Source organism: Girardinichthys multiradiatus, chromosome 1, assembly GCF_021462225.1.
Source record: "Girardinichthys multiradiatus isolate DD_20200921_A chromosome 1, DD_fGirMul_XY1, whole genome shotgun sequence".
Classification (NCBI taxonomy): domain Eukaryota; kingdom Metazoa; phylum Chordata; class Actinopteri; order Cyprinodontiformes; family Goodeidae; genus Girardinichthys; species Girardinichthys multiradiatus.
This window is the reverse complement of record NC_061794.1, coordinates 11,287,159-11,311,707: the sequence shown is the minus strand read 5'-3', so window position 1 is coordinate 11,311,707 and position 24,549 is coordinate 11,287,159. Positions and strand designations below refer to the sequence as shown.

General features: G+C 39.5%; 1 protein-coding gene across 5 annotated transcripts in view; it reads left to right on the top strand.

Moving 5' to 3' along the window:
- calcrl2 (calcitonin receptor-like 2) overlaps window positions 1-24,549 on the top strand; it is a 62,819-nt gene that overhangs the window by 23,579 nt on the left and 14,691 nt on the right. For 2 of the 5 annotated variants that reach the window (XM_047371011.1, XM_047370979.1), the window contains exons 1-10: window positions 4,838-4,893; window positions 4,974-5,324; window positions 5,405-5,460; window positions 6,092-6,149; window positions 6,242-6,422; window positions 16,609-16,716; window positions 16,888-17,000; window positions 18,630-18,721; window positions 18,952-19,081; window positions 19,278-19,431. In XM_047371011.1, the coding sequence (XP_047226967.1) occupies window positions 6,096-6,149; window positions 6,242-6,422; window positions 16,609-16,716; window positions 16,888-17,000; window positions 18,630-18,721; window positions 18,952-19,081; window positions 19,278-19,431 (832 nt within the window). In that variant the 5' untranslated portion in view covers window positions 4,838-4,893; window positions 4,974-5,324; window positions 5,405-5,460; window positions 6,092-6,095. Of the gene's footprint in view, window positions 1-4,837; window positions 4,894-4,973; window positions 5,325-5,404; window positions 5,461-6,091; window positions 6,150-6,241; window positions 6,423-16,608; window positions 16,717-16,887; window positions 17,001-18,629; window positions 18,722-18,951; window positions 19,082-19,277; window positions 19,432-24,549 lie in introns of those variants that run through there. The other 3 variants (XM_047371005.1, XM_047370989.1, XM_047370998.1) reach the window with 3 other exon arrangements.

Below are 24,549 nucleotides of genomic sequence, written 5' to 3'. Positions count from 1 at the left end.
GGACCGCTTTGTGGCATGGTGTAGAAACAATCATTTAATCTTGAACGTGACTAAAACAAATCAGAATCAGAAAAGCTTTATTGCCAAGTACGTTTTTGGACATACAAGGAATTTGTTTTGGCGTAGTCGGTGCAATACAGTACAAATTAAACAGTATAAACATATCTACAATATAATATAAATATATGTAAGAGTAAATATAGAGCAGTATAAGATGCAAGAGCAGTACAACAGTGCAGGTGATCATTGTGCAAGTATGGCAGTGCAAGTAAAGCAGGAGTCCAAGCTGAGCGTTAATGTAACGCATAGAGTTACAAGTTACAAGTGTCCTGTCAGCAAAAAAAGGGGGGGTGTGGATGAAAGGGAGAGTGTCAAGGTGGTTTCCGTGCTTTATTAACCAGGCTGGTGGCAGATGGGAAAAAACTGTTCTTGTGGCGTGAGGTTTTGGTCCGGATGGACCGCAGCCTCCTGCCAGAGGGGAGAGTCTCAAAGAGTCTGTGACCGGGGTGGGAGGGATCAGCCAGAATCTTCCCTGCCTGCTTCAGGGTCCTGGAGGTGTACAGTTCCTGGAGCGACAGTAGACTGCAGCCAATCACCTTCTCAGCAGACCGAATGACACGCTGCAGCCTGCCCTTATCCTTGGCTGTAGCAGCGGCGTACCAGATGGTGATGGAGGAGGTGAGGATAGACTCAATGATGGCTGTGTAGAAGTGCACCATCATAGTCTTTGGCAGGTTGAATTTCTTCAGCTGCCGCAGGAAGAACATCCTCTGCTGGGCTTTCTTGATGAGGGAGCTGATGTTTGGCTCCCACTTGAGATCCTGGGAGATGATGGTTCCCAGGAAGCGGAAAGATTCCACAGTGTCAGGAGATGATTGTAGATTTTAAGAGAAACAGGAATAAGTCAAAAACTACTTCTATCATTGGAGAAGAAGTGGAGGTGGTGGAGGAGTATAAATACCTCAGTGTTCACCTGGACAACAGACTAGAGTGGAGATGCAACTGTGAAGCCATCTACAAGAAGGGACAGAGCAGACTGTACTTCTTGAGGAAGCTTAGGTCCTTTGGTGTTTGCAGCAAGATGCTGCATATCTTCTATAACTCTGTTGTGGAAAGTGTGATCTCTTCTACCATCATCTGCCGGGGTAGCAGCATCAGAGCCAGGGACTTAAAAAAGCTCAACAAGCTGATAATGAAGGCTGGCTCTGTTCTGGGGTCTCCTCTGGAACCTCTGGAGCTGATTGTGGAAAGATGGATTCTTCATAAAATGAAGAACATTATGGAGAACCCTGAGCATCCTCTTCATGAGACTGTTGTACAACAACAGTGTCTTCAGTCAGAGGCTTCTTCAGATCTGCTGTAAGACGGAGCGCTACAAGAGATCCTTCCTGCCCACAGCCATCAGCATCTACAACGGCTCTTTGAGGAAACATTCATAATGAGCTACAACAACATTTAATTTCCCTTTGGGATTAATAAAGTATTTTTGAAATGAACTTTGAATTTGAATTGAATTTGATTGGCTAAGGTATAGTAAACTTCCATTGTAAGCCAATCAGAGGCAGTGTTCAGTTTACATATAAACCACAAACGCACACAACAGCCCTGCTTAGGCAAACTAGCAGATGTAAGCTGCAACAATGGAGGGAAAGATTGAATTGTCAACGTGGAAGTACAGACACTACTATATTCTCCTAGAGGTAAAATACATGTGAAGTAAATAATTAAAAGTTCGGTGTAAGTACTTGTCTATGTAATTCTATTTTATGTATCTGGCTTGTGAAACCTTAGAAAAAAATCTAAATTCATAGATATATTTAAACTTAAAAAAAGTAACGCAATAGTTACTTTCCCTGTTAACTAGTTACTTTTATAGTGGAGAAAACTCAGTTACTAATTCAGTTACTTTATGGGAGAAGTAACTAGTAACTCTAACTAACTAGTTTTTTGAAGTAACATGCCCAACACTGCCAAGGAGTAACCTGCCTATGAAAACCAAAAGTGGCTTGCCTCAAAGACTCTTCCCAGGAGGTCATGAAAGAACCCAGAACATCAACAAAATAACTGTTGGACTCATTTGCTGCAATGAAAATCAAGGTTCATGATTCAACAATAAGAAATCCATGGTTCAACTGCTGTCCCAAAATAACAGAGCCGTCACAAATTTGCCAAACAAAAAAACTTAAAATCTTAATGATCACCCAGACCTTTGGTAAAATATTCTGTGGACTGTCAAGACAAAATTCTAACTTCTTTGGAAGGTGCGAGTCCCGTTACTTCTGCTGTGAAGCTAACATCATTTCAGAAAAAGAACATCAAACCGACTGTCAAACACAGTGGTGCTAGTGTGATGATGTAGGGCTGCTGTGTTGCCTCAGGACCTGGACAACCAGCTGTGTTTGATGGAAACATGAGTTCTGCTCTCTACCACTGGTTAAACAGAGCACTGGTTTTGAAAAGAGGAAAAGAAATGAAAGTAGACATATACCTGCCTATATAACATTTTGCTAAAGCTGTCAGGTTAGAGTTACATCCAGAAGACTAGGAGGATTTTGACATATTTCAAAAGGACATTTCAGCTGCAACAAAAGGTAGGTTTAGCTGACTGCTTTTTCTGCTAATACATGCATACTCATTTCATTATTCCTGTATATTTATATTTGTGTTGGGGTGGAAAGATATATCTGAAGGAAAATCTTTCAAGTCAAGTGCAATTTGGTTATGCAGCAGGACAATAATCTGAAAACATAATGAAGTTAAAGTCAAAGTCCAAATGCAAATCTGATTTAGATGCTTTGTTTTGATCCTCAAACAGACCATTCATGCTCGAAAAGCCTCCAGTGTGGCTAAAGGAAAATTATTCCGCAAAGAAAATTTGGTAAAAATTTCTCCTCAGTGATGTAAAGGTGACTAATAGTTTTTTTTAATGTTACTGTAGCTGAAGTGAAAGGGTTCTTTGAGGAGCTGACACTAAGTTCCAAAGTAACTTTCCTGAAAAATAAAAAAACAAAAAGGAAATAAAATAAAATGTATTAGATTAATGTGTTTAGATTAGGGATGGAGCTTGACCATTTATTATTTTTACCATTTCTGTAAAGACAAAATTATGACTTAAATAACAATTTTTAAAATATGCAAACTAGTATATCTCTGCATCTTCATCAGGTATAACAGTCAAAATTTTTGCTTTTCATCACAATGGATTATTTGTCCATTGAGAAGAAAAAAACTGCAACAAAAAAATAATGATAATACAAATGACTTGGCTACAGATTACAAATTGATTGCATGCAGCATTTATTGGTGACATTAGCTCGGAACGACAGCTGCCAAATTGTGACAATATGTGACAGTGTTGGTGCTTTGGTTTATAATATCTCAACAATTGGTACATGTCTCTGTGTACGTAACACTGATGGGCGCTCATTGTTTGGTTCTTGTTGAGTGGAATTGTTAATCATAATGTTTGTGTCACAGTCACCCTGAAAGAGAGTCGAATTCAGTTCAGAGGGGAAGCATATCATTGTACAATTGTTTACGCAATGCCTCCTCCTAAAAACATTGAGTCTTGTATTAAATGGCTTGGCAGTTGTTACCGATATTCATTGGCTTGTGGTTCTGATTTGCCCTGATAGCAACACATAAGGCCCTGTGAAAGCTGGCTCACTTATTTGCTTGTTAAATTTTATTTCTCTATAAATTCAGTTTTTTTTTTTTTTGCTTTTGGTTTTATACTTGATATAGTTTTAAAAAATAGCTTAAAGGTGTTTTATTAATTGGACAAGGATGACTATTTTAATGAATCAGTAAAAAAAAAAAAAAAAATGTATAATGATACATTTTAACCAAACCGCAACAAAGATTTATCAAAACATAAATTTTCTAAATACAGTATGTGTGCCTGGAAGTAGCTCAGTCACCTTCTGACACATGCCCCTTGAGCTAGTAGTACTTGGCTGCTAATCCAGTTTTTTTGGATGTTGTTTATGTTAGAACTCTCAGGACGATGAGGATAATCAGGCAGCTAGTTGCATAAAAACCATTTATAGCTTGTTTAATGAGTGTATCCACGCTGAGAATGTTTTTCATGGAATTAACACATTAATCACATTTTACAGGCAAATGCAAATTATTTTACCTTGTACTTGAATGTTCAAGTACATGGGAGTTTAGTGCATTTGTGTTGCAATAATTTTATTCGAATTTTATATTATGGCACCAAGTTTAGCCTCGTGTGCTTGTCAGGGGATGTGACTCGTTGTGTTGCCAGAAATAAGAAGAAACCTTTTTAAATTTCACTTCCAAATTTCAACTTTTATACAAAGCTGAATACAAGGAAATCAATTTTCCTTTTAAAGTGAATGCAAGGTGCATTGTTTTTTATTTGATGTTTTATAATAATTTAATATCAATTTCCTTCTTAGATAACATGGCATATTACAGCCTGTATTTTTCTGAAGGGTCCTTTCTCACAATTTGGAGGAACTTTCTGGAACATACTTGGTACTTCCCAGGGGAATCTAGGGAACTTGTTACTTTCTGAAACCCCCCAGGTACTATCCAGACACTTAAAGGTTACTTTCTGGTAATTATCAGGTACTTTCACAGATTGTTTTTAGATTATTCTCTAGAACTTACAAAGCACTTTAACAGAACTCTCATGAAATTATTAGGTACTTTCCTGGAACTTGTATGGAACTTAGTGGTAAAATCAGAGACATAACAGCAGCCTGTTAACTTTACCACCTCCCTATGCTCCCACTTCCCTTATACAGGTTCCACTATGATGGCACAAAGGCAACTTACTGTAGGCCTGGCTTGAAAGGGTTTCAGCGAATTTAAGAGGAGTGGAGAACCAGAGGGAGGCATCAGCTCATTGTCTCACATAGCATGGTAAACAGATAGACCTCTGCTGCTCTGCAGTTATTTCAACTGTTCTCCTGACCTTTTGTGTTTTTCCCTCTGCCTCTTAGGAAGACGTTTTTACCGGAGATTCTATGGATTTTTTGTGCCTCCAGTTAATTCTTGCCATGTTCTGAGGATCAAGGAAATTCAAGCCTCGACGTCTTGGCTTTGAGCCTCCACTCTACCTCCTCTCCGGACCCAGGTTTCTAGAGTTTTGGTTGACCTGCTTCTGAGAACCTTCCACCTGCCTGTCCACCCTCCCACGGTGAATACCCCCTTTTATGGAAAGGATCGAAAAGAGAGAAACACTGAGTCTGAAGAACCAGGAAGCACTTTCCCTTCAGCTGCACCCACCTGCCAACCTCAACCATCGTGGAACAGACTTATTCGTCCCAGGCTTAGCTGAGAGCTCTGCTTTCGTAAGTCAAAACCAAAGAAACTGTTTAGTAATTTTGCGATCTTATGCAGGTCTTCTCTAAGCCTCTCTTTTCTCCCTCAGTGAGATCCCAATCCTGCCCGCTGATCCAGTCCTGGTTCCAGATCACAATTACTCCTGTAAAACATAATACATTGTTAAAACGCTGCCTTGGTTCACTTGTGGTTGTGTTATTCATAGTCTGGTGAAAACCCATTATGACATTTACAGGATGAACATGTCACATGTTGAGGTTGTTTCTACACTTATTTCTTAAAATATTTTTTTTATATACACCTAAATCATAGGGTCTTGCCTGGGAAATCCTGTTTACCCTGACTAAACGCATCAAGTTGCACGTAGGTCTTATAGACTCTGCTAAGCAGTGGGCTAGATCATTAATTCTGAAAACCCTTTAAGGGAATTTGCTGCTGTTTTGCCCAGTAGTAATAATAAACACACATCTGTTTCTGTGACCCTGAGCGGAGGAATGACTGCGGGAGCATGAACTTCCTGTCCTCATAGATGAGAAAATTCCTGTAATGTAAATAAATGGGAATGTTTTCTTTAAACAAGAAGCTGGATGGATGACCGCACAATATCATGTCTAACGATTACTCAATAGTTAATGAGTCCAATCCAATTATATGTGTTATATCTTTTATTAGACAAAATGCAACTTTTTATATTTTGTAATCAAAACAACTATTGCTCAATATGCTGACTTCATTTCTAATATTAAGGGTTGTGCTTGTTTTTTCCCTCTTTTAGAGACATGTGGATAAGCCTCACATTGTCACTTATTGCTGCCGTGGCGCTGGGCACAGAGGTGAGTGCAGCTTAATATAATGCTTTATGTCAGGACATAGGGCTTAACAGCTGTGTTTTATGGTAAAGATGTTTTTTGACTACACTACCCAGGTTTCCCTCCCTCAGGATGTGGGCTCAGTGGATACAACTGAAAACCCAGCAAAGGACTTGCAGGTGAACTTCAGCTACGCTGACTTATCTTCTCTGTATGGAAATTCCAAAGCTCAGATCTTGGCAGCCCAGTTTGAGTGCTACCTGAAGATGATTCATGAGCCACTCCGAACAGATGAAGGTGAGGAACAGATTAAATAGTCACCCAGCCACACATCCTTTTATAGCATTTGAACATTTTATTATTATTTCCTCTTTTGAGGAAGGCAAACGTGACACGAGTGACATCTGACAGAAAAATCTACTAACTGTCTTGCTGAGCTCCAGCTTAAAACAGAGAAAAAAAATTGAACTTTATGAAATGAGAGGTAGTTTTAGATATCTACTGAATTAGATATCTAAAATGTGCACTTATGATAAAAATGGCACAGACTTCCTAACCCAAAGGGATTGCAAGGTTCTCTGAAAATGGTTCTCAACTAATGTCTTTCCTTCATTTAGTTCAAATTCAGGTTAATTGCATTCGAACACTGAAGCTCATGACCAGTCAAAGCCGGGTCAATACCAAAGCAGACATCTGCCTTTTTAAAACAACTGGGTTTTAACACAGAGGTTGGTGATTATTTATACGGAAAATGGATGTTGGAGATGGTGCACCACCAGTTATCTTCCTATGAAAAACATGTCTGAGATCCGAACATATAGACCAGTTTAGGTTACAGTAACGACTTTATAGAAAGCAAGGCAGTATAAAAATCAATAAAGTATTGTTCACCGTTAACATTTTTGCTTTTACACCACTTTGTATTTGTATTAAACAATAACTTTTTTACCTCATTCTCAGTATGTGTTTCACACAGGAAAATCCTTGGTGGCTCACACTCCAATTTCTCCATAAAAAATAATCAACTTCTTTGTAAAAACTGTCTAACACAAACACTTTAAATGTTTATAAGCTAGTCTTCCCATAAACTGTGGTTTTAAGATTGTTTGGCACTGGCCTTTCCTAGACTAGCCCTTAGCTTCGGGCCGCAGGATCAACTAATCTGGTTTAACAAAGACACCAATATAGTTATCTACTGCGGCTAAGATATAGCCGAAGTAGATAAGATATTCAGTTATAAGTGCTTATAACCTCTTAATATAACCCCCCTTCAAAAGTCCTGAACTATCCCTGTTATTTTGAGGGTATAAAATGTTAACGTCATGTGGATGAAAATAGTAAAATGGCCTGCACTTGTATAGCGCTTTAGCAAGTCTCCAGAGACCACAAAGCACTTTCCACTACATTCAGTCGTCCACCCATTCATACACACATTGACACACTGACAGTGGTGAGCTACTTTGTAGCCACAGCTGCCCTGGGGCGCACTGACAGCTGTGAGGCTGCCGTACAATCGGCGCCTTCAGACCCTCTGACCACAATCAGCAGGCAAGTCGGGTAAAGTGTCATGCCCAAGGACACAACGACTGAGACTGACAGAGTGGGGGTTCGAGCCGGCAATGCACCGGTTAGAGGGAGTATGTAAAAGTATGTAAAAAAGTATATGTAAATGTTAAAGATATGATTGGTTGTAATAAGAAGCATATAGATGTTGTAAATATGAAGATTTAAGAAGAAAAGTTCCCTTAAAGTACTTGTATCATATGATGAGACTTTTCCCCAAAGACCTTGCACAAAGTTAGTTTTTCCTGATTATTTGGTTTGTGAAAATATCACTTTAATGTTTGAATACTTGTAAAATGTGTGGCTTTTTTAAACTTGATTCCCCTTACAATTTTAGAAGGGATGTAGGTTAGTAGGTAAAGAACCCATCTGCTTCTGGTTTATAGCATAATTATTACATTTTTATTTTTATTTTAGATCCATCTTCGTTATTGGAATTATCTAATAAAACATACAATGATGCTAAGAGAAGGGAAACTGTTGCAAAATCTATGAGCTAGGTCACAATTTGTCACGTGTGAATGCTTAATGTAAACTATAGATCAAGGATCTCGTTGTTTGAAAATCTGCAAGAACATAAACTGAGGAATAATGACTACCTAAAAGCAGATCAGGTAATAAGAAAACCAGATCAGGGTATACAGGAAGCAGAAAGTGAAACCAACTGACATAAGCAGGGGCAGACTCAAAACAAAATGAAGTAATATATCTTGGTCGTCTGTTGACAGACCATCTATGAGACCACGAGGACATTTACCGTCAGTGTTGTATGTTCTACGCACAAGGTAATCTCTGAAATTTGGATTTTGTTCTGATGAAGTTAAACTGAACTTTGTTTAGTTTAACTTCATTCTTTTTTTTTACATATTTTTGTAGTTTTATTTATTGTCTGTTCTTTTTTGTAATAGAGACCACGAATCTGCAGTAAAATAAAAAGCCTGGGTACACATGGAAAGCCTGCCCAACCACTAAGTCTGCGGCACTCCAGTGACAGTGTCAAGTTAGACATACAGGCTCTAGAACAGGGGTGGGCAAACTTTCTGACTCGTGGGCCACAATAGATTCTAAAAATTGACAGAGGGGCTGGGCCAGGAGCGGATGGATGTAGTAGTAGTGTGAACTAATAAAAATGACATGTAAAAGCCATAACATAAAAAAGATTCTGTCCTTTAATAGATAGTAAAGCATGGATGCAAGGCTTATTGTTAAAATTATTTTATTTTTTTCACAACACAGAGAGAAACTCATGTTTAACGAGCCAAATTAAAAACCCATACGGGCCAGATATGAACCGGCAGGCCGCAGTGTGCCCATGCCTGCTCTAGAATATAGTGTAATATATACACTGCCACTAATATTAGATTCAATGTTGCATGTTGCGCCTAAACCACATGCAATCTAATTTCTGCCATAATTCTAGCAGGATATCTAGTCTGTCCTCTTGTATTAACTGGAACAATTAATTTAAACTGGCTGGGTTATTGCTACAGACGTCACTTTGAGTCAAGGTCCCATTTTTATTAGCTGCGAGTTCAGTCTCTGGTGAAACACAGAACAGTTTCACTTTCTGTATTTAGAACCAGAGTGGTCCCTTACATTTGACCTGGTGTTACTTTCACTGTTTGACTTCAGGTTAAGGGAAACTACTGTAGTTTACAGCACGGGAAGGACAACAGCCACCCTCTGTTGCGCTTCTAGTGGCAGCTTTTGGCACTTCTTGTAGCATTTGGCAGCCAATATTCTTTCAAATTTTAATCTAGTGTTTTACCAGCCAGTAAAGGGTTTGATTTAAAATTTAACCAAGTACAACCTTTAAAACTCAATATTTTACAGTTGACACAAAAAGTCTACACAACCCTGGAAAATTGCAAGGGTTTGTGACAAATTATTTATATCATTCAACATTTTTATTGTGACATGTATTCCGAACCATTTAATAGTTAAAAAACTAACAAATCTGTAGTGTGTTTTTCCACTTTAATTTTGTGTGTGACTCCAAATTCAGGCCTCTATTGGTTAATAAATTTGATTACCATTGATGATATTTGTGGGATTTGGTTGTCAGCACATTCAACTTTGTACAGAACAAAGTATTCAATGAGAATATTTAATTCATTCAGATCTAGGATGTGTTATTTGAGTGTTCCCTTTATTTTTTTGAGCAGTGTATTTACAAATAAAAAAATTTTACCTGTCTGTTTGCATAAGAGTGCACAATCTTAAACTAAAACTTTGTTGAAGCGCTTTTTAATTCAATTTCAGTATTCAGTCTTTTTTGGCTGGAGCCTATTAGCAACCCTTGTCTTGATTTGCCAATATCAAGACATCTCTTGCAAAAGTTCAACAAATCTATCAGATTTTGGGGACATATCTTGTAGACATGCTCCTTTGGGTGACCCTTTGAGTGGCAGTGTTTCTGTCAGATTTAATTCTGGACTCTGGGTAGGTCATACCACAACTTTAGTTTTGTTCTTGTGATGCCATGTTGTTGATTTGGACTCAATGTGAAACTGAAAATAGAAATGCATACATATAAAGAAAAGTAACCCTAGACCATGATGCAACCACCACCATGTTTTACTATACTATACTATACTATACTATACTATACTATACTATACTATACTATACTATACTATACTATACTATACTATACTATGCTATGCTATGCTATGCTATGCTATGCTATGCTATGCTATGCTATGCTATGCTATGCTATGCTATGCTATACTATACTATACTATACTTTCATTGTAGAGACATTTCCAGTCAGTGACTGTCTGCACTGTGCCATGTTTAAATCCTTTGTTACCTCTATGCAAACAATTGTTTTTAATAAATGATGTAAATGAACAAAGTCAAGATAATCTCACTGCTTTTAACATATGCTGTGAGTAAAACTATATATTTTAAAAACGTCTTCCAAAAGTAACAGCACACAAAAATACCACTCATTAACAATAACACAAAAACATGTAATTTGTTTTTCTACACTTCTGGTTGTTTTTTATGTTTATGTTGAAAACAGTCACTACAGCTGTAATTTCCACTGACATCTCCTATACACTGTTTCTACCTAAAGGAGACAGAATTGAGTCTGCTGATGTATTTTGCATAGCTACCTATGTTCTGTTCAAGCATAAGGTTACAGAAAATGGCAGTTGGGGAGCATAAATAGGCACTGGCCAAGAATCAAACATCTGATAACCTTCTAGCTGTGAAGCAACAATGGCTACCATTACACCCATCTTGCAGCCCTCTTTGTACATTTACATATACATACATTTATATGTATTAAACTGTTTGTTACAAGCATATTCACATACATTACTTGTCATTTTGTCAACTTTTTACATTGTAAAGTCAAGCAGAAAATACAAGGAAACAGTGGCTGCAGGGAAATCTACCCTGAAGAAAAGGAAACTGTCTTTTTCTCAGCACCCATTACTCCCATTCATTGCCTTTGAAATGTTATTTTGTGTAGCGTTTCCCAACATGCTTCTAAGTACGGGCAGGTTTCCGTCCATTGTTGACAAGCTTTGTGTGGGCAAGGTTTTGGTGAGACACAGTTTATTTAAATACAGTATAATAAACCCTTGTGAAAGAGATTATTTAGATTACTTTCCCTGTTAATCTTTTATAATGATTGCCTTTTTGGCCCGGTTGTTTGTGAATTTACCCATAATCCTTTCTATATGTAAGTTAATCCACTATTAGTTTTGATATTGTATTCGATTTAGGCTAAATGTTCTCATCTTTGATCTCTATGTGTCCTCCCAAGTTCATTCACATAGACTCCAAAAGGTGAACCTAAAATCTTACCTAACATATTCTTTTGGACTGTGACCAAAAGCTGCACATCCTAGAAAAACCTCCTGTGTGTTCTGGATGGTGAGAACATAGACTCCATACAGAAACTTCCATGTGAACACTTCCATGTAAACCACAGATTTTACTGCTGTTGTAAAACAGTGCTAACCACTGAACTTTACTGTTTTATAACCAACAAAATAAACTAATGATTTCCAGTGAGCAGGTTGTTCGAATTAGTCTGCCTCTCACAATCGTACATGTTGGTCCAAAGATCACACAGTTGACATTCAAGTTCACACTTCAATGGTTGCCTTCAACCAAAACCAGTAGAAAATGTTTCCAAACATTACAGCGACCCCTTTCTTTCTTTTTCCACCTGTGCATGACATTAGACACATGTTGCATATGACTTAACAATCTCCATTTTTTCTTTAACCAGCACTAAATAGACAGAAATTGAATTTTGGAACAATATTTCAACCTAACATAATACAAGGAACACTAAATGAATGTGTCGTAATTTTGACTGTTTTTTTTATCAGTTATTAGTCCTTTCAGTGGCCATTCCCCTTCACTAAATGCTTTTAGCAGTCAAAGTACAGATGTTATCACTTTTGTTAGTTTTTGCAGTTAACAAGTTGCTCTTTAGTAGATGTCCATATAATTTGCTGCATCAGAATCTGCTTTTTTCACTACTTCTGTGCACACAAACAAGAAATTTGACTTTTGTTCCACTTTGCTTACATTTTATATATAAATATATTAGAAGTTCAATACAATATTTTTTTTTCTTGTAAATATACATACAATGTTATACAAAAGAGGAAGATAAAATTGAATTAGTGCATATATGCATGGTATCAATCACGGCACTCTGATCAGAAAGACAGCTTGGGGGAAGAAAATGTCTCTGTGGCGGCTCATTTTTGCAAATAAACCTCTGTAGCGCGCCAACTTAAAGGTAAAATTCTAAACAGTTTGTGTCCAGGATGTGTGGGGTGTTTAGAGGTGGTAGCCCTTTTTCTAACTCTTGACCTGCACAATTCTGGATGCAGGGAAGGTCAATCCTGATGATTCTCTCTGCAGACCTAATTGTTCATTGTAGTTTGGAGTTTTCCTGTTGTGTGGATGAGCCAAACCACACAGTGATGTACGAACACAGGGCAGACTGAATAATGTCAGTGTAGCCAAAAAAACAGCACTGTTGATCCCATCTGCTAAGTCTCTCCAGCTAACATAATCCATACCACTCTCCTGATCTATTTTGATTCCCAACATATGGATGAACATTTTCCACCTTCTACCATAAGCATGACAAAATGTCCACCTTGTGTGCCTCCGTCTGAGGTTTCCCATTGAAGAATCACTACTAACACCACTAATTTGAGGGATTTGTTTTCTCCCAAGTATTGAAACCTCTGGGTAACTTCTTCTAATTTAAGTTTTTTGATCAATTTGTTTGTCCAGAGCAATGTTTGAATAGTAGCATATTTTGTGTTCGAAACCAAGATAGATACGTATGTCAAACATGATGTTGGGTCTGCTCTGTCTTGCTTTAACATGTCCATCTCTTTGTCTGTTAAAAAAGCCTCCCGTGGGATCTATAGGAATGGGCTGTAGGATTGTTAGTATGTAAACTGTTGTACTTGAATTTCATTCTTAAGAGTTAACCTCCATCCTAATGTAGTTGAAGCTTTTGTGTCCTTCTCATCCGTCTTGAAAGGCAGCTTTCAGTTTGGAGATAACAGCTGAGGAGAAATTGTTTGAACCACCCTATAGAAAGTAATTTCCATACAATGCAAGGGCTCCTGTCACCTTATAGAAATCATCTCGCTGTTAGAAGACAGCTGGGTTGACTTTTGACACAGTGGCCCCCAGTTTCTGCCTGGTTGTACCAGAACAATGAAGCATCTGCCAAGCCATAAACAGTAATTTAACTTCTATACAATTCAGTCGTTCTGTGCTTCTTGAGGTGGACAGATATACAGGTCCTTCTCAAAATATTAGCATATTGTGATAAAGTTCATTATTTTCCATAATGTCATGATGAAAATTTAACATTCATATATTTTAGATTCATTGCACACTAACTGAAATATTTTAGGTCTTTTATTGTCTTAATACGGATGATTTTGGCATACAGCTCATGAAAACCCAAAATTCCTATCTCACAAAATTAGCATATCATTAAAAGGGTCTCTAAACGAGCTATGAACCTAATCATCTGAATCAACAAGTTAACTCTAAACACCTGCAAAAGATTCCTGAGGCCTTTAAAACTCCCAGTCTGGTTCATCACTCAAGACCCCAATCATGGGTAAGACTGCCGACCTGACTGCTGTCCAGAAGGCCACTATTGACACCCTCAAGCAAGAGGGTAAGACACAGAAAGACATTTCTGAACGAATAGGCTGTTCCCAGAGTGCTGTATCAAGGCACCTCAGTGGGAAATCTGTGGGAAGGAAAAAGTGTGGCAGAAAACGCTGCACAATGAGAAGAGGTGACCGGACCCTGAGGAAGATTGTGGAGAAGGGCCGATTCCAGACCTTGGGGGACCCGCGGAAGCAGTGGACTGAGTCTGGAGTAGAAACATCCAGAGCCACCGTGCACAGGCGTGTGCAGGAAATGGGCTACAGGTGCCGCATTCCCCAGGTCAAGCCACTTTTGAACCAGAAACAGCGGCAGAAGTCTGACCTGGGCTACAGAGAAGCAGCACTGGACTGTTGCTCAGTGGTCCAAAGTACTTTTTTCGGATGAAAGCAAATTCTGTATGTCATTCGGAAATCAAGGTGCCAGAGTCTGGAGGAAGACTGGGGAGAAGGAAATGCCAAAATGCCAGAAGTCCAGTGTCAAGTACCCACAGTCAGTGATGGTCCGGGGTGCCGTGTCAGCTGCTGGTGTTGGTCCACTGTGTTTTATCAAGGGCAGGGTCAATGCAGCTAGCTATCAGGAGATTTTGGAGCATTTTATGCTTCCATCTGCTGAAAAGCTTTATGGAGATGAAGATTTTATTTTTCAGCACGACCTGGCACCTGCTCACAGTGCCAAAACCACTGGTAAATGGTTTACTGACCATGGTATCACTGTGCTCAATTGGCCTGCCAACTCTCCTGACCTGAACCCCATAGAGAATCTGTGGAATATTGTGAAGAGAACGTTGAGAGACTCAAGACCCAACACTCTGGATGAGCTAAAGGCCGCTATCGAAGCATCCTGGGCCTCCATAAGACCTCAGCAGTGCCACAGGCTGATTGCCTCCATGCCACGCCGCATTGAAGCAATCATTTCTGCCAAAGGATTCCCGACCAAGTATTGAGTGCATAACTGTACATGATTATTTGAAGGTTGACGTTTTTTGTATTAAAAACACTTTTCTTTGATTGGTCAGATGAAATATGCTAATTTTGTGAGATAGGAATTTTGGGTTTTCATGAGCTGTATGCTACAATCATCCGTATTAAGACAATAAAAGACCTGAAATATTTCAGTTAGTGTGCAATGAATCTAAAATATTTGAATGTTAAATTTTCATCATGACATTATGGAAAATAATGAACTTTATCACAATATGCTAATATTTTGAGAAGGACCTGTACACATCTTGGGTTAAATCTTTACATTGCATCAAGGCCACTTTAATGTCCATAGGGTTCATATCCCATTTATCTTAACATATGACTGCTATGGCCATCTTCAGGGATTTTTGGAGGAACATGTTGGTGAATTTTCAGGAAGTTCTTGAATGATTATTTCTTCAAAGCCTCTTGCAACCAGCCAAGCTTTTGGTACAATTTCCACTGCTGTTTCCTTGAGTGTGCAACCCACCTCATTGTTAGACATTGCTGAAGAACATTTGTTAGCTTCACATGTTCTCATGTGTTGTTGTCCTTTGCCCAATAATAAGTGCTTTGGCATGTTAGTTCTTCTCAAGTATTTGTCTAGTGGATTGGTCCCTGCAGTCGTTCTTTGGGTTTGTTCTGAGTTAAAACTCAGTTTACTTCACCTGTGTACATGGTGAAGTAGGTGTAGTCGCCTCCTTGTGGCAACATCACATTATCACCAAAAGCTCTTCAAGGGAGGTTTTGATAATGAGTCTTCAGAGTTCAATCTCATTTTTCCAACTTTCATTAGACCTTTTCTCATTGAACGGTTGAACTTTGTAATTCCCAGCAGCATCCATCCTCTGCTACCAGCGTTACTCCAATGATCACACCATTGACATTCGAGTTCATACTTTAATGGTTGCCTTTAACCAAAACCAGTGGAAAACATTCTCAAACAATACAGCGACCTCTTTTTTTGTTTTGCATGTCTTGACACTAGACACATGTACAGTAGGTTACATACATTTTAACAGTACAAACCCAGTTAAAATTCCAGGTATTTGTAATGTTAAATAAATTGAAAACTTTTGTACATAATGACATTTGTGAGGTACATCTATTGGTTTCAGGTCAAGACCAAATCTTATTCCAACCTTTTAATGATTTAATCAAGCTTTACATAAAAAATTAACTAATTCCATGTTAAGGAAATTAACCCCTGAACTTGATGCTACCATCACCATGTTTCACTGTGGGAAGATTATATATTTTGTGATGCTCAGTGTTCTTCTTGTAACAAACATGCTGTATAAAACCATGGCCCGAAAGGTTAAGTCTGGGTTCACCAGACCATACCATCTTTTCCAACAAGATTTTTGAAGATTTTAGCCAGGCCTGGTCTCTCAACTCTGCTTCTTATTCCAGATATGTCGAAAATACAAAAGATGGTCTTGCCTTTAAATAATTTTGGACAGCTATTGTAATGTTTCTGTTGTCCCATATTTTCTTTAGTTACTCATGACTCTCTTCACTGTGCTATGGTATATACTACATCATGTTGTGGACTTTTTTGTGTATTATTCTCTGAGATCCTTTTGATCCTTCAAACTCAATACCAATAATGGTTTTCTTCTCTATATTTAAGGCTAATTATCTGTGAAGGTTGCACATTTTTATTCTTTAAAAAGCCACTGTTACAACTCATGTGTACACTGTTTTTGTTTCCCATAGCTTTTTTGCAGACACAAACACAGCTTTAGTTCTCAGTGTCATGTTTTCTGCAGGCCCTTTCTGTAACCGTACATGGGATGGTTGGATGTGTTGGGGCGACTCAGCACCAGGGACTGCCATGCAGATGTGTCCTGCATACTTTAAAGACTTTGACACTATGGGTATGACCTTCAGAAGCTTTACATACATGTGCAAATTAAGTTGTTTTGCATGTATTTTATTTTGATTTGTATAAATGGATACCATACTTCCTGAAAGAAACAATTACTAAACTTTGAGTGCACATAGCTTTTGGCTGCGGCATTTCTTCTTCTCTTTTTTTTTTACCACAGAAACAGTCACCAAAATTTGTAATCCTGATGGCCAGTGGTTCATCCATCCAAACAGTAACAAAGTCTGGACTAACTACTCACTGTGTAATACCCACAATGAAGACAAACGCAAGGTAAAACATTATGTTGTTACATTTCTTTGAAACTCTGTTATCTCTGTGCCATTGGTTCTTTGAAATAACATTAATGAATCTTATAAATTATTGTGTTTTTAACCTAAAGTGATTTAACTTACTCCCTACAAATTTGTGGAAAGTGTTTTAATGTTGATTTATTATTCAAAAAACTAATCTTGAATAGCTTTAGGGCAAAACCTGACACAGTTGTATGTGCAGTGGTAATATTTAATGCTCTAATGCTGCTTGTACCTGAGCAGCTGACTGTAACAAAATGACCTGGGTGCAGTCTTGTTTCTTTGACTTATACTTGTAAAAGCTGAACTCTAACCAGCAGGCTGGTTCGTCTTGCTTTGCTGAAGTGAGAACACACTAAAAACTACTGTGGCTCCCAGTTTACTCTGAATAAGGTGTCTTAAGGTGCTAAACGTTTTCTTTATATAGCGCCACTTCACAACACGTCGTCTCATGGCACTTTACAAAGTCAATTCAGTCAAATCCTACAAATTTCAAGTCGGGTACATACATTCCAATTAATCCTAACTATCAAACAGTGCAGTTGGATTCAGTTGATTATTCAATTTGGTTAAAAGGTTGGAACACTGAAAGACAGGGCCAAGTGTATCATCAGTAGAAGGTGAGCATTAAGTTGTTGGCAGCAGCAGCTTTGCCGATGTCCCCCTCCAGAAAGGTGTCACAGCTAAGCACAGAGCCAGGTCAGATGTAGCTTCTAAAAAGAGAATAAACAGTGAGAGAACATAGAGTTAAAAGCTAAAATAACAGAAAATAATGCAAAATTAGAGAGTAGTATGAGAATGTAGCAGAGAGAGTGAAAGTGGCCATTATGTCCTCCAGCAGTCTAAGCCTATAGCCGCATAACTACAGAGATAGCTCAGGATAACCTAAGCCACTCTAACTATAAGCTTTATCAAAAAGGAAAGTTTTAAGCCTAGCCTTAAAAGTAGACAGGGTGTCTGCCTCACGGACTAAACCGGGGAGCTGGTTCCACAGGAGAGGATCTAAAGGATCTGCCTCCCATTCTACTTCTAGAGACTCTAGGAACCACCAGTAAACCTGCAGTCTGAGAACGAAGTGCTCTGTTAGGAACATATGGAACAATCAGATCTCTGATGTATGATGGAGCTAGATCATTAAGGGCTTTAAATGTGAGGAGGAGAATTTTAAATTCTATTCTGGATTTAACAGGGAGCCAATGAAGGGAAGCTAAAATAGGAGAAATATGATTTTCTTCAGAAATGTTTGGATCAGCTGAAGGCTTTTATTTGCATTTTCTGGACATCCTGATAGTAAAGAATTACAATAGTACAGCCTAGAAATAACAAATGTATGGAGTAGATTTTTTGCATGACCCCTGGATAGGACATAATCTTTATCCTTACAAAGCAAAAATAACACGTTTTGCTTTTGTTGTTTGTGTGTCATTGTGTGTTAATCTTGCATGAAAAGTTTTAGTAACATAAGTTAAAATTATATATTCTTCACACATGTGCTGCCTCCCCTTTCCCCCACACATGCAAATCTACCTTTTTTTTGCTAGTTGCTAGATTATATGTTGTGTTGTGCAGCTATATATTCTAGCTGTGACCAAATCATTTTGTTCTGCAGTTTGCTCACAGTCTCTATTACCTGGCTATGGTCGGTCATGGTATATCCATTGTTTCCTTAATCGTCAGCTTGGTCATCTTCTCCTATTTAAAGTGAGTCTAAAGAGAGTTTCCCTTTGTCCGTTTCAATTTAACTTGCATATGTTGTATATTTTTGTTTAAATGGCTTTAAATTCCTAATAAATATAATAAAAAGGCCTTTTTTAAACAAAGCAACCCAATTTAACCTGATATGTGAGGCTTGTAACAGAATGCATATCTTTACAATCCTGACTGAATTGACAGCATTTATTCGCTCTCTTTAATTTTTTTCTCTCTTTCAGTAGTCTTAGCTGTCAGAGGATCTCTCTCCACAAAAACATGTTCATCTCCTTCATCTTCAACTCTGTTTTTACCATGGGCTGGCTTTCAATGATTTCAGCCGGTAGCCAATCCATAAGTGCCATCAACCCTGTGAGTGGCTAAATTCTGCTTCATTTTATTTCACCTAAGAATTTGACTTTATTTGTAAAAAAAAAAAATAAGTTACACAATTTAAGTTAGACTTCATATTGTTTTTATAAGGATTTCGAAATTATAGATCTGTACTTGTATTGATTTTAGTGGTTCATGTCTACTGACAAAAAACATTTTTATTTCCTATCATCAGATCAGCTGCAAGATTCTGGCTACGTTGGTTCAATATACGACTACTGCCAACTACTTCTGGATGCTGTGTGAGGGCATCTATCTCCACACACTCATCATAGTGGCTGTCTTTGTTGGGGAACAACAGCTCTTTTGGTACTATATCCTGGGATGGGGTAAGTCTGGAAGCTCCGATTATATACAGCTGTTTCAGATGCATAGATACCCATTCTGAGCTCCATGGTGGGGAGAGGCATGGATGTTTCTTATTTGCGCTCCAGACTTGGCTGTGCTGGTTGCTGGGACATTCAAGTTGAGAGCATTAATATATATTGCTAGACTTGGACATGACCTGTTGGACGCTTTAGATAGTGACATGCGCATACAGGCAGCATTGCAGCATTAAGTCCTGTCAAGAAAACCATGTTCTGATGCGGGATGAGCATCTGTCCCAAAAACAGTCATAGCAGCCTTAGCTCTTATTCGATTTTTATAAAATATGGCTCAAATTAAAGCTTAAAAAAATTGCCAACTCTCGCTAAACCTAAACCTATAAGCAGTGTGGGAACTGTGCATTATAGTGTTAACAGGTATACCTACTGTGCTACAAACATTGTCATCCTGTCAATTGATTTTTAACAGCTCAAGCTGCATAGCTGTGATTATAGTATCACAGTTTGTTGGTTTCTGGCCTTCATGCTGGAATTTCTAAACTGATATATTAAAAGAGGGTTCATGTGATTCCTGTGGATTGGTGATCGGGAGCACCCAGTTCATCTAACGGTGGCCTGGCCGCTGGCCTGGCCCACTCAGCTATCGCCAAGCGGCATGACCGGAGGCTCGGTTTAGGTCGCAATTAATTTTTTTAAGTAAGCAATAATGCTGTTTGTGCAGCTCCGTCGGGTATCTGCCACCCTTTAAAAGTCCAAGATTCAGGTCAAGAATCAATAGTCAATTTACATCCCAAGGACAAGGGACACTCATTTGATGGCATTGTTGTGCACATGTTGGACAGGGGAAGAAAGGTGGTTTGAAAGGAGCCATCTATGTCAACCATGATAAACCAGTAAGATATAACTGCAGCAGCTGTGTGGGCGGTTCTACCGTGTGGGCGTTGTTCCACGCTTCCTTGCGTACTCATCAGGAAGTGACGAGTGAAGGAAATCAATCGAACATGACGTAGCACTAGCAAATTTGCACATGCGCAAACAGAAACACATTAGCTCTCCATTTGTATAATATAAAACAGTTGTGAAAGTTATTATGTTGATCTTTAATTACAAAGACGTACAGAACAACATCATGTGAAATGGCAATTACGACTTTGCTGATGCGTTTCGCTCATCTGACGTCATCACTGTGCATCCTCATTATAGTCCAACAAAATAAGATTGCAATATTTAATCTGTATTTTTGATATCTTGCTCTTTAGATTATAGACTTGTTATACAAATACAACAATTAAACCAAAAAATAACATAATCATATATAAATATAAAACCAAAAATGCCTTGCTGGACGGTGCGCATCTTTTTAATAATAACCTTTATTAATAAACTCCATGGTCTGCATTCACAAAGAATTGTGTATTAAGCAGAGGAGGTGGCGGCAAAAGAGAGAGCTGTTTGGCTGATCCACTGAAAGGAATGAAGGCAAACCTCCTTAGCAATCATACAGTTATTATAAGATAAGATAAACTTTATCATCCCCATAGGGAAAGATTAATTTCAGTGGCCACGCGGATAGAAGGCGCATCTTTAGTAACGTTATGTCATTGAGGATAAATTATAGGACAATTATTGAATAATCATGTACAAAGGATGAAAATTTAAACACAATATAATACAGAGGAATTTCAGTAGTATTACAAACTGTAAAATGATCTCAAAGAGAAACATTTTAGAAGAACTGGGAAAAGCAGTGTATTTATGACTATAAATACACACAAGTTAGATACAATAATAAAGCCTACAAGCCTACGTAGACGGAAGATGTAAAAGAGGTGAGATATGCTGAATTGTTCATGATGTCAGTATCCACAACCTTAATAGTTATCCAGAAATTTGCTTGTCTAATGCCATCTCCTTTCTGCGGCATGTATAGCAGAGAAACAGATGCATCTGCTAGGAAATGCGCCTAAAGTGCACGGTGTCCAGTGTCCCAACTTGTGCAGGACTGTACGTGTTGCATTTTTCATGTCTGTCCTGGGGTCCCACAAATTGAAACAATGTAGTAAAATAAATATATATATATATTCAACAGGCGCTTTTTTTAAATGTAAAGAAAGCAGAGCTGCGGTCATTGTCACAGAGCCGTGCCGACTGTCAATAAATACACAGCGGGGTCCCACATCATGACAAGCCTGCCCATGATGTTCTTAAAATAATGATTAATAATAATAATTTAGACTTTATTGATGACCTGTCCAGGGTGTACCCCGCCTCTCGCCCATAGACTGCTGGAGATAGGCACCAGCTCCCCCGTGACCCACTATGGAATAAGCGGTAGAAAATGACTGACTGACTGACTGACTGACTTTATTGATTTCACAATGGAGAAATTGTCCTCTGCATTTAACCCATCCCTTAGGGAGCGAGACTGAAGAAGATGGAGGAAAAAAAAAAGATATTAAACAGTGCAAACCAATCAACATTTGTGCAAACAACATGCCCGCACTGTCGGATCATTTACTGTCTCCCTCCACACTGTTTAGATCATTAACTGTCTTTATTTTTGCTGAGTTTTAAAGAACCGGCTGGAGGAGAGGACTTTTTATGATGCAACACCAGGAAGTGGAGAAATCCATCAGGCTGCTAGAAGCAGGAGACTTAGGGCATGTCCCAATTCAGGGGCTGGATCCTTCGAAGGACCCGGGCTGCGTGAGCTGGGTCCTTCGTCGACCGCTAAAACCACGGAGGCCGGAAGTGAGCAGCTGCGAATTGGGACGGTCTAGCCTTTACCAGCTGTTAGCACATTCCAGCGCATTTCTTCATCAAAAATGAATATTGAAAAGCTTATTTATTCTCAATCACACCCTCCAGCAATACAGTAAGGTTACATAAAATTGTCCATTTATTCAGGTTAACTTTAATATCACCTATAATGTCAAATCCATTTACATGAACAAATGACACAATACATTAAAATAATACTAACATAAACTGTTAGAAATCACTTGTGTTTAACGTTCACTGTGATGACTCCCGGGGGGAGCTTAGTGCCGGAGTCAGGTCAGATCTCTTCAGGTTTAGCTTGCCTCACCGCTGGGAAGGCTGGCGAGGCAAGCCGGCGGCTGTTAATACGGCGGGAGCGGAAAACTCAGAACACGTCGGAGCACGTTTGAAATGAAGCGATGTCTTGATAAATCAGGCAGATATTTCACATATTCACGGTTCACACTGTTAAGAAGTGGACTGAGGAATCAAAGCAGATGCTACAGGCCTGCTTTGAATGCACAGACTGGACTGTTTTTGAAACCTCATCCACTGACTTAAACCAACTAACTGATGTGGTGACATCATACATCAGTTTCTGTGAGGACATGTGTGTGCAGACCAAGACCTTCTGCACCTTTGGGAACAATAAGCCATGGTTTACTCCACACCTCAGGAATCTGCGCAGGGAAAAGGAAGAAGCTCACAGCAGTGGAGATTGGGCACGGTACAGGCAGGCTAGGAACAGACTAACAAAGGAGATCAAAGCAGCCAAGAGAAGCTACAGTGAGAAGCTTAAGAACAGCCTTTCTACTGGTGACACTTCAGCTGAATGGACTGGTCTGAGAAACCTGACTGCCTACAAGAGCCCCTCCACCCATCCTGAACAGAGTCGTCTCCAGGCCAACCGTCTGAATGGCTTCTACTGCAGACATGACAAGAAGCCATTCACACCTCAAATCATCCCCTCTACATCCCATTCAGGAACAAATTTCTCCCATAAAGCAACCAACTCCCCACCATCAGATCCTCTGCCTGCACTAAAGATCTCTGAGGAAGAGGTAAATAGGCTCTTTCAGCGCATGAAAACAAAGAAAGCTGGAGGACCTGATAACGTCTCCTCATCATGTCTGAAAGCCTGCGCACATCAACTTGCTCCTATCTTTACAAGGATCTTCAACAAGTCACTGGAGAAATGTGAGGTCCCCTCCTGCCTCAAATGATCCACCATCATCCCGGTTCCCGAGAAACCCACCATCGTAGGATTAAATGACTACAGGCCTGTAGCCCTGACGTCTGTGGTCATGAAATCCTTTGAGCGGCTGGTGTTGAAGCACCTGAAAGACATCACAGGCCCCCTGCTGGACCCCCTGCAGTTTGCTTACCGAGCAAACAGGTCGGCAGATGATGCTGTTAACTTAGGTCTCCACTTCATCCTGCGACACCTCAACCACCCAGGGACGTACGCCAGGTTCCTGTTTGTAGACTTCAGCTCGGCCTTCAAAACTATCATACCAGACATCCTCCACCAGAAGCTCACCCAGCTCAACGTCCCAGCCTCCACCTGTCAGTGGATCAACAGCTTCCTGACGGACCGACAGCAGCAGGTGAGACTGGGGAGCATCTTCTCTCGATCCAGATCAATAAGTACTGGTGCCCCCCAGGGGTGTGTTCTATCCCCACTCCTCTTCTCTCTGTACACAAATGACTGCACCTCATCGGACTCGTCCGTGACACTCCTTAAGTTTGCAGACGACACCACTGTCATTGGACTGATCCAGGACGGTGATGAGTCTGCATACAGACAGCAGGTGGATCGGCTAGTACACTGGTGCGGTCAGAACTACCTTGAACTGAACCCACTCAAGACTGTGGAAATGGTGGTGGACTTTCGGAGAACACCACCCCCATACACCCCCCTCACCATCCTCAACAACACTGTATCGGCCGTGGACCACTTCAGGTTCTTAGGAACCACCATCTCTGAGGACCTGAGACCTGAGATGGTCTTCACACATAGACACTGTTCGAAAGAAGGCCCAGCAGAGACTGTACTTCCTGAGGCAACTCAAGAAGTTCAACCTTCCACAGGAGCTGTTGGTCATCTTCTACACTGCCATCATTCAGCCTGTCCTGTCTTCATCCATCTCAGTGTGGTTTGGCTCATCCACAAAACAGGATGAATAATTAGGACTGCAGAGAGAATCATCAGAGCTGACCTTCCCTCCATCCAGGACTTATACAGGTCTAGGGTCAAGAAAAGAGCTGCTAAAATCTCTGCAGACCCCACACACCCTGCACATAAACTGTTTAGAGTTTTACCTTCAGGCCGCCGCTACAGAGCCCTGTTCTCTAAAACCA